General features: G+C 41.1%; 1 protein-coding gene across 1 annotated transcript; it reads right to left on the reverse strand.

Annotated features, from left to right (window-relative positions):
* Positions 1-2,959: 2,959 nt before the first annotated feature.
* Positions 2,960-14,022, reverse strand: LOC311104954 (interleukin-12 subunit beta-like; the record flags this gene model as incomplete). The annotated part of the gene is made up of 7 exons (XM_084146944.1): positions 2,960-6,876; positions 7,268-7,377; positions 7,672-7,841; positions 9,950-10,197; positions 11,507-11,609; positions 11,727-12,047; positions 13,929-14,022. The coding sequence occupies 7 exons, from the start codon at positions 14,020-14,022 to the stop codon at positions 6,792-6,794; spliced, it is 1,131 nt and encodes a 376-aa protein (XP_084003070.1). The 3' UTR covers positions 2,960-6,791.
* Between the last annotated feature and the right edge of the window lie 1,194 nt (positions 14,023-15,216).

Here is a 15,216-nt window from a genome sequence, read left to right on the forward strand (position 1 = left end):
GGACATTGAGCGCCCCAGGATGGCCCATTTACTTTGTGCTGTTGCAATCTATGCTATGAAATCCTACAATTTCATTGTGGCATTTCCCCCTCATAGCAAATAGCTAGCAAAACAATCGAAGCGATGTCACTCGGCCTATGTAGCCTCGGAGGCAGAGCTGCTGCTGTTAGTCACTGAGGGGCAGAGTAGTGAGTAACTGAACAGCTTGTTTTGAACAATATATTTTTGAAACAGGGAAATGTTCACATTTACCACGCTTTTATGAGCATTTAAAACATAATCCATGAATTGTATAATATATGTATATTTTGTAATTTTTTGGGGTTTTTGACCAATCACAAGTGGGGTGCCGCCCCTAACACCCTAATGGGCAGGCTGACAGTGCTCTAACCCCCAGCTAACCCCGCTTCCTCCCCCTCCTCACCCAACATGGACACGTCCGTCTCTAATCGCTGGTAACCAGGCTAGTCGTATGGACAGCTCCATCACAGTGAAGATGAACGGTTTCATCAGAGAGAGATCTCTCATGCATGAGCACGACGTCCTGTTTCCACCCAGGTAAGCATCATCCCTAGCAGCCCTGTCACTATTACACCTGCTGGAGGAGTTTTACTGGTGTTACTGCTGTCTGTCAGTCTGTCTGTCTGTCTGTCAGTTTCCCTTACAGTGAGGACTACACTAAACCAACCCAGTAAATGAACAATCACTGCTCTTCCTGGTGAGACCACATCCACATGTCTCACACTGCCCAAGACATCATCCACATGTCTCACACTGCCCAAGACATCATCCACATGTCTCACACTGCCCAAGACATCATCCACGTCTCACACTGCCCAAGACATCGTCCTCATGTCTCATAGTACCCAAGACAACATCCACATGTCTCACACTGCCCAAGACATCATCCACGTCTCACACTGCCCAAGACATCATCCACATGTCTCACACTGCCCAAGACATCATCCTCATGTCTCACACTGCCCAAGACATCATCCTCATGTCTCACAGTACCCAAGACATCATCCACAGAGTGAGTGCACTGGCAACACTGCATTTCACATTGCTATTGACTAGTGGGTTAATTCATTCATTAAGTATGGAAGCATGTAATACAGGCCTGTTGAACATTTATATGTTATTCCAAATGCATTGACACAGTCATTATGTAACAGATGTACCCCTGACTGAGTGTTATCCCCAGGTCGCCCTTTTTCCCAACAGCATTTCTGATTCAATGTCTGTGTTGCGTTGCAGACTCACCAGCTCAGCCTGATAGGTGGGTCCAACCTGGGAGTGTGCGAGGCGGGTGATTAGTAAATGTAAAATAAGAGAAAACATATCTGTCATTTATATTTGCTTGTTTGTTTGAACCTTTTAATAAATATGTATTAATTTTATAATACATTTCATATTGGGCTTTTTGTTGTACAGTGGGGAAAAAAGTATTTAGTCAGCCACCAATTGTGCAAGTTCTCCCTCTTAAAAAGATGAGAGAGGCCTGTAATTTTTCATCATAGGTACACGTCAACTATGACAGACAAATTGAGGAGAAAAAAATCCAGAAAATCACATTCTAGGATTTTTTATAAATTTATTTGCAAATTATGGTGGAAAATAAGTATTTGGTCACCTACAAACAAGCAAGATTTCTGGCTCTCACAGACCTGTAACTTCTTCTTTAAGAGGCTCCTCTGTCCTCCACTCGTTACCTGTATTAATGGCACCTGTTTGAACTTGTTATCAGTATAAAAGACACCTGTCCACAACCTCAAACAGTGACACTCCAAACTCCACTATGGCCAAGACCAAAGAGCTGTCAAAGGACACCAGAAACAAAATTGTAGACCTGCACCAGGCTGGGAAGACTGAATCTGCAATAGGTAAGCAGCTTGGTTTGAAGAAATCAACTGTGGGAGCAATTATTAGGAAATGGAAGACATACAAGACCACTGATAATCTCCCTCGATCTGGGGCTCCACGCAAGATCTCACCCCGTGGGGTCAAAATGATCACAAGAACGGTGAGCAAAAATCCCAGAACCACACGGGGGTACCTAGTGAATGACCTGCAGAGAGCTGGGACCAAAGTAACAAAGCCTACCATCAGTAACACACTACGCCGCCAGGGACTCAAATCCTGCAGTGCCAGACGTGTCCCCCTGCTTAAGCCAGTACATGTCCAGGCCCGTCTGAAGTTTGCTAGAGTGCATTTGGATGATCCAGAAGAGGATTGGGAGAATGTCATATGGTCAGATGAAACCAAAATAGAACTTTTTGGTAAAAACTCAACTCGTCGTATTTGGAGGACAAAGAATGCTGAGTTGCATCCAAAGAACACCATACCTACTGTGAAGCATGGGGGTGGAAACATCATGCTTTGGGGCTGTTTTTCTGCAAAGGGACCAGGACGACTGATCCGTGTAAAGGAAAGAATGAATGGGGCCATGTATCGTGAGATTTTGAGTGAAAACCTCCTTCCTTCAGCAAGGGCATTGAAGATGAAACGTGGCTGGGTCTTTCAGCATGACAATGATCCCAAACACACCGCCCGGGCAACGAAGGAGTGGCTTCGTAAGAAGCATTTCAAGGTCCTGGAGTGGCCTAGCCAGTCTCCAGATCTCAACCCCATAGAAAATCTTTGGAGGGAGTTGAAAGTCCGTGTTGCCCAGGGACAGCCCCAAAACATCTCTGCTCTAGAGGAGATCTGCATGGAGGAATGGGCCAAAATACCAGCAACAGTGTGTGAAAACCTTGTGAAGACTTACAGAAAACGTTTGACCTGTGTCATTGCCAACAAAGGGTATATAACAAAGTATTGAGAAACTTTTGTTATTGACCAAATACTTATTTTCCACCATAATTTGCAAATAAATTCATTAAAAATACTACAATGTGATTTTCTGGATATTTTTTTCTCATTTTGTCTGTCATAGTTGACGTGTACCTATGATGAAAATTACAGGCCTCTCTCATCTTTTTAAGTGGGAGAACTTGCACAATTGGTGGCTGACTAAATACTTTTTTCCCCACTGTATGTTGTAAGTGTTGATATGCAATCTGCTAGAAGAGAACATATCTTGACTGGTGAGCTTCATCATCAGCACTTAAATCTATCTGGATAAGGGGCAGGGGTTAATCATAGAGATAGATAGAGGATTCTAGTGCCCAAAAGCCTGTTTTAGCACAGGCAGCACCATTGAGGACTTTCACCATTTTTAAGTAGTCAACTGGGTGGGATTTCCTATGTGTTAAGGAAGGATCACATCATTCCATCCAGGTCATCAGGAGGGATCAGCCAATTAATTATACTCATGAGAAAACATAAACCTTGGCTTTATACCTGTTCAGACAACACACTACAGGTGGCAGTATGCACCCTTTCAGGTCCTAGAGTAAACCCATGTTGGCATATCAAAACATAAAAATAAACAAAGTGTTTTTATTTGGGATGATTCATTTTCAGTTTGGGATAGTTGAAATTGCACTTCTGGACAGTTCTGGGACGGGGATGAAAAATGTAGCTATATATTCACGCTCCAATGTATAAATGTTTTGAAAGTTTAAAACAAGTACAATTTCATGAATATTTCTTAAATATATTCCTATGTTGATGTATAACTACCAAACTATTGGTGATGAGATAATATCGTGTAAAAATAGTTGTATACCGAGTGATGCAATGCTAGGTTGGCTATTTCAGCCAGGCTGACGTTAGCTAGCTAAGTTAGCACCAAAGCTAGCACAGTATCAGGAACTTCCCCTTTTCATTTTCAACTGCAGTTTCAGATGAGCAGCACTCAGTGAGTCAGTGGTCACCCTAGTAACAGTAGCTAGTGCCCTTAATGGAGGTGCCAAAGTGCAGAGCATAATATTTTTTTTGCGCAGTGCAGAGGACTGTAAGTAAATGAATGAATGGCTACATAGCTACCTAACTATACTGTACAATTCATAATAGACTGGTACTATGTAGTCAGCTAGCTAACTATACCTATTTCCAGACAGTAAATACATAATTTAGCTAATAAAAGCAGAATCTAATTCATGTTATCAAGCTAACCCCATCATTGTTAAGGCCAGCCATTTTTTTGTCATATTATAAAGGTATTTGGTCATATGATTATGGCAGGGTTCAAAGACAGGCATTAGAGAGAGTGTGAGAGAGAGCACCACCCATGTTGAGGCAGGGAGAGGACGAACATGTCATCAGGTGAGAATTTGAGTTATAAGGCGCTATCAGTTCAACTCTTCATCTTTGCTGACTGTTACCCAAGTGCTATAAAAACACTTGTTGCCTGCATTCTGATTTCATATGGTTGTCATGGAGATTGAAGACGTGGCTGCGCTCAACAATAATACAAAGCAGATTGCACTATGTTACCGTCTGTCATATCCACCAGGAGAAGCTGGATACCATAGACAAGAAAACAACATGCCTGAATTGCATTGTATTGGCAGTGACAGGAATTTGGTGCATTTAAGTGAATTGAGACGGAAGATCTGCCCCCTCTCTGTACCACTTGCCGTGGAAATTACAACTAAGGACCCCAATGTCAAGCTTAAATGAATCTATGTTTATTCACCCCAGCGGAGAGATTAAAGACAAACAGCACTTCATGTGGAGTTTAGTCAGAAGCTCTGATGAGGTATTTCCCCCTCAGCATATTTATACTATCGCTACGGGTTACACAAAGATAGCCAAGTGCATTCTTTACATCATTTAGCAGACACTCTTATCCAGAGCAACTTACAGGAGCAAGTAGGGTTAAGTGCCTTGCTAAAGGGCACATCGACAGATTTTTCACCTAGTAGGCTTGGGGATTAGAACCAGTGACCTTTCAGTTACTGGCACAACGCTCTTAACCACTAAGCTACCTGCCGCCCCAGCAAAGTGTTTGCTCCCAGAGATCAGCTGCAGAGGAGGAGAACACCTGGCAACAACAGTCTGGTCGTTCAGCCAATATTTCCACTCCCGCTGAGCCGACCTTTTGAGAGCAAACCTCAGACACCCTGTCTGTCTACAACAGGCGCATTTCTAAGTACGCAACAGGTCAAACATGTAGAATACGTGTAAGACACTGAAAAAGCAGAAAGAGACACAGTAGATTTCCACTACACACTATATGCCCACCTTTGTATAAGGTTGCAACTGGTTATTTACTGTTATTGAATGTGATGCCATACTGATTGGTTTATTTTGAAGTCTATTGCTTGAGGATGATGCCATACCGATTGGTTTATTTTGAAGTCTATTGCTTGAGCATGATGCCATACCGATTGGTTTATTTTAAAGTCTATTGCTTGAGCATGATGCCATACTGATTGGTTTATTTTGAAGTCTATTGCTTGAGGATGATGCCATACCGATTGGTTTATTTTGAAGTCTATTGCTTGAGCATGATGCCATACCGATTGGTTTATTTTAAAGTCTATTGCTTGAGCATGATGCCATACTGATTGGTTTATTTTGAAGTCCATTGCTTGATCCAAATTGAAGGGTTATAGTTTGACTATCATTTAATTATTTTAAGAATGAATACTGCAATTAAATTGTGTAACCAAGTAAGATGTTTCTGGACTCAGATTTCCTCGACTAGGTACTGCATTCAATACATACTCAACTAGTACATGTATGAAAATAAATATATCTCAAAACCTTACCAATTCCAAACTGCTTTGTAGTTGTGTGGGAGTCAGTGCACCTCATGCACAGTGTTGCAAAATTACTTCCATCCCATCCCACCCAGCAACCCCAAAACCCCATGTTGGATAAATAGAGAGAAAAGCAACAGTCACTGTGTTCTAGAACCCTCAACTGTCAAGCCATTGGTCTAAGCCATCCAACCAGTTTCCTGGACATCCTGTTGTGGTTTGTCAGAGACAAAGGAAGTGTATTACCGGAGGTATTTATATTGTATTTAACGCTGAGATTAGTCATACATTACTTCCTTTGATGATGCTTGATTTCACGTTGTTCTTTTTTAATTTTGAAATTCATTAGTGCCTGTGAGCACAGAGTAGAGGAAAGAACTCATACACACTTACTGTAAATGCAGGTTTGTACGTTTATTTGGATTTAGAGTATTAAAGTCACAAAAATATCAGTTCAGTGCATGTCATACTCTTTTTATTTTATTTTTACTCCCAATTTCGTGGTACCCAATTGTTAGTTACAGTCTTGTCCCATCGCTGCAACTCCCGTACGGACACGGGAGAGGCGAAGGTCGAGAGCCATGCGTCCTCCGAAACACAACCCAACCGAGCCGCTTAACCCGGAAGCCAGTGTGTCGGAGGAAACACCATACACCTGGCGACCGTGTCAGCGTGCACTGCGCCCGGCCCACCACAGGATTCACTAGTGCGCGATGGGACAAGAACATCCCTGCCGGCCAAACCTAACCTGGACGACGCCATGGGTCTCCCGGTCGCGGCCGGCTGCGACAGAGCCTGGACTCAAACCAGGATCGCTAGTGGCACAGCTAGCACTGCAATGCAGTGCCTTAGACCACTGCGCCACTCAGGAGGCGTTATGTCATACTCTATGAGATAAAAAGCAACAACAATAAATCAATAATCATGATCAAATAAATATTACTAAATACATTTCATAACAACTATAAAGAATGTAAAAGTAAAGTTTGTGTCAGTAAATGAGTTCAGAAATACAATCTCTGATCTTGGCAACAAAGTCACCTTTGTCATAGTTGATGTTTTAGAGTGTGAATGCCTACAAACTCTACAGAGTGAATAAATATGATAATATTTGATGGCCATCAGTATGGTAAAGATCTACTATTGAGACACACTCTTCTTCTGCTTCTTCTTCTGCTTCTTCTGCTTCTCTTGCTTCCCCCTCTTGTTTCCCTTGTTGCTGCTTCTGAAAAATCACAACATATTGTAAAACATGTTTTTCTGCAATGTCTTCTTAGAAATTAAATTCATGAATTGATAAACAATGGCATATTTTCAATTTATGAAATGGAATCTCGATCCACTTCCTGAATGTACTGAATGGAAAACCCAATTGAACTTCACCCTGGTAGATGTAGCATGATAAAACAGTAGACTAGAGCAGGGGTTTTAAACCCTCTCCTCGGAGACCCCCAGCCATTTCACAATTTTGTTGTAGCCCTGAACTAGCTCAACTGATTCAGTAGTATTCAAGGGCTTGATGATTAGTTGACGAATTGAATAGTTCAAATACATGGAACGGCTGGGGGTCCTTGATGAGAGGTTCTCCTGAATACAGTATAGAGTGTGGTACTGACCTGTACTCTGTCCAGTCGCTCCAGGTGGTGTCACAGAGGGCATCCTGGGCCCTGACACACACCGTCACCTTGGCCTTTACTGACCACTGGCTGCTCTCTGCGCTGTGGACCTGGAGGAACACAGGGGTTGAATTCATTAAGCACCAAATGGAAGAAAATGGCCTGACGCAGAGAGGGACTACATGAACTTGTCCAATAAGAAATGCTCCTTTTCGTTGCAAAATGTTTTGCTACGGTGTGCTCGAATGAATATAACCAGGGACCAGAGTGAACCCGTCAATTAGTTCAAGAGTATACGACTGTTAGTACAGGGTCTGGATCTCTTGGTGTAATGGCCCTCATCAAGCTTTGGAGACAAGGGCTAGTAGTACGTACAGTATATAGACAGTGATCCTCACCTTGGACTCTGTGCAGGGAGAATCACACGTGCACCCGTTCTTGCGCTCTCTGCCTTCGATCTCTTTGACCTGGAAGGAGAGGGGGAAGTAGGAGATGGGTCTGTTCCAGGAGACAGGATAGCTCCACTCTATAGTACTGCTGTTAACCTCCTTAATGGATACCTTGTCTGGCTTCACTGGAGAGAGGGAGAGAGGGAGAGAGAGAGAGAGCGTGCGAGAGAGAGAGAGGGTGAGTGAAGGAGAGGGAGAGAGGTGGGAGAGAGAATATTACCATAACTTCTACCAGCACTCTGCACAATCAAACTAACTTTCAGTAGCACTTAAACCAACAAACACTCAGCATATAATCCTCTGCTAGGTCTACGTATATGTGCAAGATATTTGTATACTGAACAAAAATATAAACGCAACATGCAACAATTTCAAAGATTTTACTGAGTTACAGTTTATATAAGGAAATCAGTCAATTGCAATACATTCATTAGGGCCTAATCTATGGATTTCACATGACTGGGCAGGGGTGCAGCCATGGCTGGGCCTGGGAGGGCATAGGCCCACCCACTTGGCAGCCAGGCCCTTCCACTGGGGAGCCAGGCCCAGCCAATCAGAATGAGTTTTTCCCCACTATAGGCTTCATTACAGACAGAAATACTCCTCAGCACCCACCCACCTGATGTGGAGGTCCTGGGCTGGCATGGTTACAAGTGGTCTGCGGTTGTGAGGCCGGCATCCAGGTGGATGGATTATCTTGGCAAAGGAGAAATGCTCACCAATAGGGATGTGAACAAATTTGTGCACAAAATTTGAGAGAAATCCGATTTTTGTTCAGTGCTATGAAAAAGTGCTATGACTTTTAGAGCACTAGTGGAGGGAAACACTAATAATGTCTTCGTTACCACAGTTAGGAAACCTGCCTCTATAGACAGTGCTGGGAAAAAGTATTTGCCCCCTTTCTAATTTTCTCTACTTTTGCATATTTGTGATACTGAATGTTATCAGATCTTCAACCAAAACCTAATATTAGATAAAGGGAACATAAGTGAACAAATAACACAACAATTACATATTTATTTCATAAACAAAGATATGCAACACCCAATTCCCCTGTGTGAAAAAGTAATTGCCCCCTTACACTCAATAACTGGTTGTGCCACCTTTAGCTGCAATGACTCCAACCAAATGCTTCCTGTAGTTGTTGATCAGTCTCTCACGTCGCTGTGGAGGAATTTTGGCCCACTCTTCCAAGCAGAACTGCTTTAACTCAGTGACATGTGGGTTTTCAAGCATGAACTGCTTGTTTCAAGTCCTGCCACAACATCTCAATTGGGATTAGGTCATGTAGACTTGATTGTGTGTTTTGGATCATTGTCTTGCTGCATGACCCAGCTGCGCTTCAGCTTCAGCTCACAGACGGATGGTCTGACATTCTCCTGTGGAATTCTCTGATACAGAGCAGAATTCATGGTTCCTTCTATTAAGGCAAGTCGTCCAGGTCCTGAGGCAGCAAAGCATCCCCAAACCATCACACCACCACCACCATGCTTGACCTTTGGTATGATGTTCTTTCTTACTGTGGAATACAGAGTTTGGTTTTCGCCAGTTTGATCTGATAACATTCAGTATCACAAATATGCAAAAGTAGAGAAAATTAGAAAGGGGGCAAATACTTTTTCACAGCACTGTCTATAGAGGCAGGTTTCCTAACTGTGGTGACGAAGACATTATTACTGTTTCTCTCCACTAGTGCTCTAAAAGTCCTGCCATTTCAGAGAGCTTTGTTTCTGCATTCTTAATGTTTGTTATGGGATAGACAGCTTTGCCAGCTCCAAGGCATTTTCTTTTCAGAGACCACTTACATTGTGAAGTTAGTAAACATAATTGTTTTATTAGTTGGTAAATATAGTGAAGTGCACACATAGACCATTATTGTCACCTTTAAGTAGCCTAAAATCACAACTTGTGCACCTGATCCTGCCAGCCTCTTGCAACATATCTGCCCTTATGACTGCTACAAGGTCCCTACTTAACACTTACCTATGTCTGATAAGTAGAAGTGTTGTGTGTCTCTCTCTCTCTCTGTGTGTGTGTGTGTGTGTGTGTGTGTGTGTGTGTGTGTCTGTGTGTGTGTGTGTTTGTCTCTCTCTTTGTGTGTGTGTGTGTGTGTGTGTGTGTGTGTGTGTGTGTGTGTGTGTGTGTGTGTGTGTGTGTGTGTGTGTGTGTGTGTGTGTGTGTGTGTGTGTGTGTGTGTGTGTGTGTGTGTCTCCGTATGTGTGTGTGTCCTCACCTATCTCTGATAAGTAGAAGTGTTGGGAGTATTCCTCCAGCAGGTAGTTAGTCCTCATATAGATGGTCAGGGTGATCCGGTCAGTCTCCTCAGCATAGGGACAATACTGTCTGTCCACACAGAACACCCCCAGTCCCATACTGTTCACAGAACACATGATGTCACTCTGGCCAGACGAAGACAAACATGTCCACTGCTGTCCACTGGCGTCCACAGAACAGCTGACGTCCTCCGCATCAGACTGGTCACTATAGAAAAGCCAAGAAATGGATGACTGAAATTAGAGTAACACAGGCCATTGCAGTAGTCCATTCACTAATATTAAATTTGAAATCAAGTAAATACTGTAAGTTATTATGCCCATGTTATATCCTATACATCACTATAACACTATACAATAGTAACATGTTATATCCAATACAGAACTCTCCAATAGTCACATGTTATATCCTATACAGAACTCTCCAATAGTCACATGTTATATCCTATACATCACTATAGCACTATACATTAATCAGACCCATAGAATGTATACACTCTTAGAAAAAAGGGTTTCAAACAGGTTCTGTAAGGAGGGATAGGGTTCTACCAAGAACCGCTTTGATTAGAAGAACCCTTTTTGGAAGACAAGGGTTCTTTGTAAGGCAAAGGGTTCTACCTAGAACCTTTAGCATCCTAAGAACTGTTTTTGGAAGAAATTGTTATTTGATGATTCTTTGGAACGTAAGAAGGGTTATTTGGAAGGCAAGAAGGGTTCTACATAGAACCATATATAACATTTCCCAGCATGCTCTATTGCAGGGAGATTTTCTGAATTGTTTATTTTACTGTAATATCTGTGTTTTTGCATGTACTATACATTGATTGGTTAATTAAGATAAATAACACACCGTTTTCTAAACTAATCCAATCTGTTAGTAATTGGATTTATTGCACCTGTTACTGAGATGGTTGTTCCAGTTTAGATTATTGAGCTAGGCTCAGTATTCAATCTTCTCTACCCTGGCAGTTATTCTGAATGCAGGTTGCAGGTGATTAACAATTTCACTTGTTGGATATCCTAACTCTGGCTGGATTCCAATAGGAATTACACATCACTTTGCAAGCCAGTATAATGTGACTTGCAGGCCTGATGTGGCCTGTGAACCAGGAGTTTCCTAACGCCACTTTGTTAGGCTATAACTAGGCTCTCAAAGACAGGCCTTATGATATATGTCATGTAATAATACAATTAAAAAGGCTGGTGAAACCATTCATGGAGGGTTCTAGGAAGAACCCTCCAAAGATAAAATGGTTCTTGGTAGAACCCATCATAGACGGTTCTAAGCAGAACCCTCCATAGAGGTTTCTTGGTAGAACCATAGTATATTATACAGGGGGTTCTCTGAAGAACCCTACATAGAGGGTTTTAGATAGAATCCTCTGCAAAGGGTTGTAACCAGCAACAAAAAGGGTTCCCCTATGGGGACAAACCGAAGAATGCTGTATGGTTCTACTTAGCACCTTTTTTTCTAAGAGTGTAGTAGTGATACATATAAAGGTTGGTGGTGATAGTACCGTGCCACTCTGACAGACATAACAGTCCCAACATATGTAGTGGTATATTTCCAGGAGCAGTGGAACTCTCCTTGGAAGTTCCGTGTAGAACATTTCATATAGCCTTAGAATAGAAACAAACAAACAGAAGAGAGACAGAAGATGTCATGTTAGAATTGGATAATGAATGAAAAACTAATGTTTGACTTGATTTCGGATGACAGACAGACATCCTGTGTACCTGTTCTGGTGGATCCTTCTAGAATGCGTTTCTGTTCGTCCAGGTGTTTGACCAGCACCGTAGTATTCTTCAGCAGGGTTCTATCTAGGCTGTGACATGTAAAGATCCCTCCTCCAGTTCTCTCTTCCAGGTTGACAAGGAAGCTATTCCCCCTCTTCTTCTCCTCTTCACCTATCATCCATAGAATCTCCTCGTCCTCCTCTCCATCTCTCCGCCACACCCAGTCACGGTCTTTCCTCCAACCCTCCTCCTCTCGGTTGAAGGATCCCAGGCAGGTCAGAGGATGCTGAACCAGCGAGCCGTCTACATTCACCACAACAACTGGTGACAACACACACTTCAATCAACACCAACATATACAGTCAGGTCCAGCATTATTGCCACCCTTCATAAAGATGAGCAAAAAAGACTGTTTCAAATAAATCATAAAAATACTGAACTATATTGTATGCTCAAATTCTTTTGAGAATTATATTATTTTATAGTAATACAATTGGTTAGAGATTTTGTTTAACAAGCATCATTTTTTTATCTAAAAAAGATTGGTAAAAATTATTGCCAACCCTGTTGTCAAAACCTTTCAATACCTCACCTTGCGAGGATAACGGCACTGAGCCTTTTTCTAAATTGACCACCGGACTTGAACCCCATCGGAAACCTGTGGTTTGAATTGAACAGGGCAGCCCATAAACGCAGACGAAGGATATCAAGGATCTGGAAAGATTCTGTATGGAGGAATGGAAAGCTCTAATATCCTTTCCAATGTGTTCTCCAATCTCAAAACATTTTAGAAAAAGGCTCAGTGCCGTTATCCTATTAAAAACAGGGGTGGCAATAAATTTGAACCCTATCTTTTTGAGAAAAAAAAGATTACTTGTTAAACAAAATCTCTTCCTCTGAATAATTGTACTGGTATAAAATATTTAAATTTTTTCCATTTGTTTGAGGATAAAATATACAGTAGTTCAGTATTTGTATTATTTATTTTCTACAGTCTTTTTTGCTAATCTTTTTCAAGGATGCCAATAATTATGGATCAGACTGTAGCTCATCAACACAAACATAAACACTACCTCAACTTTATATAGCCTTATGATGATCTGACATAAACATACCCACAACTGTACATAGCCTTATGATGATCTGACATAAACATACCCACAACTTGATATAACCTTATAATGAACTGACATAAACATACCCACAACTTTATACCATCTATACACCGGACTGGCAAAACCAAAATATAACTAACTGATCTTTATATGCAGTGATTTCAGAAAGTATTCACACCCCTTGACTTTTTCCACATTTAGTTGTGCTACAGCCTGAATTTAAAATTGATTAAAGTGAGATTTTGTGTCACTGGCCAACACACAATACCCTATAACATAAAAGCTGAATTTTGTTTTTAGAAAATTGTACAACTTAATTAAAATTGAAAAGCTGAAATGTCTTGAGTCAATAAGTATTTAACCCCTTTGTTATGGCAAGTCTAAATAAAGAAACAGAATAGAGCTAAGCACAGGCAAAAAACAAGTGGAAAACCTGGTTCAGTCTTCTTTCCAACAGACACTGGGAGACAAATTCACCAACAGACACTGGGAGACAAAGCAGGAGTTACTTACCAAGATGACATTGAATGTTCCTGAGAGGCCTAGTTACAGTTTAGAAATTAAATTGGCTTGAAAATCTATGGAAAGACTTGAAAATGGCTTACTAGCAGTGATCAACAACCAACTTGACAGAGCTTGAATAACTTTTTAAAGAATAATGTGCAAATATTGTAAATTCCAGGTGTGCAAAGAAAGCTCTTAGAGACCTACCCAGAAAGACTCACATCTGTAGTCCTTGCCAAAGGTGATTATAACATGCATTGACTCAGGGGTGTGAATACTTATGTATAATAAATTAGCAAACATTTCTAATTATGGGATATTGTGTGTAGATGGGTGAGAGAAAAAAATACATTTAATCAATTTTGAATTCAGGCTGTAACACAACAAAATGTGGAATAAGTCAAGGGGTATGAATACTTTCTGAATGTACTGTACTATACCAGACTGGAAACACATATACAAGTCTTAATAATGAGCTGACAACATACCGACAAGTGTACAGGCTGACATTATCGTTACAAACTGTGCTGATCTTCAGATGACAGTGATATACATGTACTGATCAGAGGTGATGATTTCCTACCATTGGGTAGAAGATTCCAGCTGCTCTGAGTGAACTTGGGGCTTTGGCTTTTGGCCTGGTGTAGGATTAGAATGCCTAGTAAAGTAAACCTCATCTACGAGGGAGAGTAGGAGGCAGGGAGGGAGGGAGGGAGGGAGGGAGGGAGGGAGGGAGGGAGTGAGAGAGAGAGAGAGAGAGAGAGAGAGAGAGAGAGAGAGAGAGAGAGAGAGAGAGAGAGAGAGAGAGAGAGAGAGAGAGAGCGAGAGAGAGAGAGAGGGGGGGGGAGAGCGAGAGAGAGAGAGAGAGAGAGAGAGAGAGAGAGAGAGAGAGAGAGAGAGAGAGAGAGAGAGAGAGAGAGAAAAATAAATAATAATGTTTTGTCAAACATGTAAATATACAAATCTAAGTGTTCATAACAAATAGAATATGATGTACAAAATGAATACTTGATCTGCATAATAACTTCATAGCCCAACAAGTTAATTTAAAAGTAAACTGTTCATACCTTTAGACAACAATGAAACATCTTCTGATCAACACTTATCCTCTGAATAACGCTGAAGTCTAAACAGTGGCTTTTTAATATGTGTCTATGTCGATGACATTTAGCATCCAATAAAATTACCCAGTTGAGAAAAGTACAGACGGGCAGAACGAGGAACTCATTCACTTTCTAATCTTCCTAAACAAGACATGATAATAGACTTCCTGGCATGCATTCTTTCAATATTATTGCTTAATATGCACACACTGTATATATATTTTCTGTTGTATTTTTTGACTTTATGTTTTTTTACCCCATATGTAACTCTGTGTTGTTGTTTTCATCGCACTGCTATGCTTTATCTTGGCCAGGTCGCAGTTGTAAATGAGAACTTGTTCTCAACTGGTTTACCTGGTTAAATAAAGGTGAAATAAATAAATAAATAAATAAATATAATCTGTATCTTGTAGCCTCAACCAACCACCTCTCAAAATCAATCTCTTCACTTTGATTACAATTATTATCCTTCTTATCCATGACTGTATAAATGTAAACATGGTATGTAATTGTGCAGTACACGCCAGTGGTACCAAAATGCTTTCATTTAAGCCTATACTAGTTTTATGTTATGATTCAGCAATACTTGGGAAATGGGCTACATTTAATAATTGAGATGACGTAACGCTGTAGGTACTGAGGGAATGAAATGATGTAACAAAGGTGAGCAAGGAAAGTCTTTCACTTTCACTTTTTCTTTAGACTTGTTTGTCTGTGATGATGCACCTTTGCGTAGTGACATCAATAGTAAAGACTGGTAAGTTGTCA

Source organism: Coregonus lavaretus (assembly GCF_964263955.1).
Source record: "Coregonus lavaretus genome assembly, chromosome: 29".
NCBI lineage: Eukaryota > Metazoa > Chordata > Actinopteri > Salmoniformes > Salmonidae > Coregonus > Coregonus lavaretus.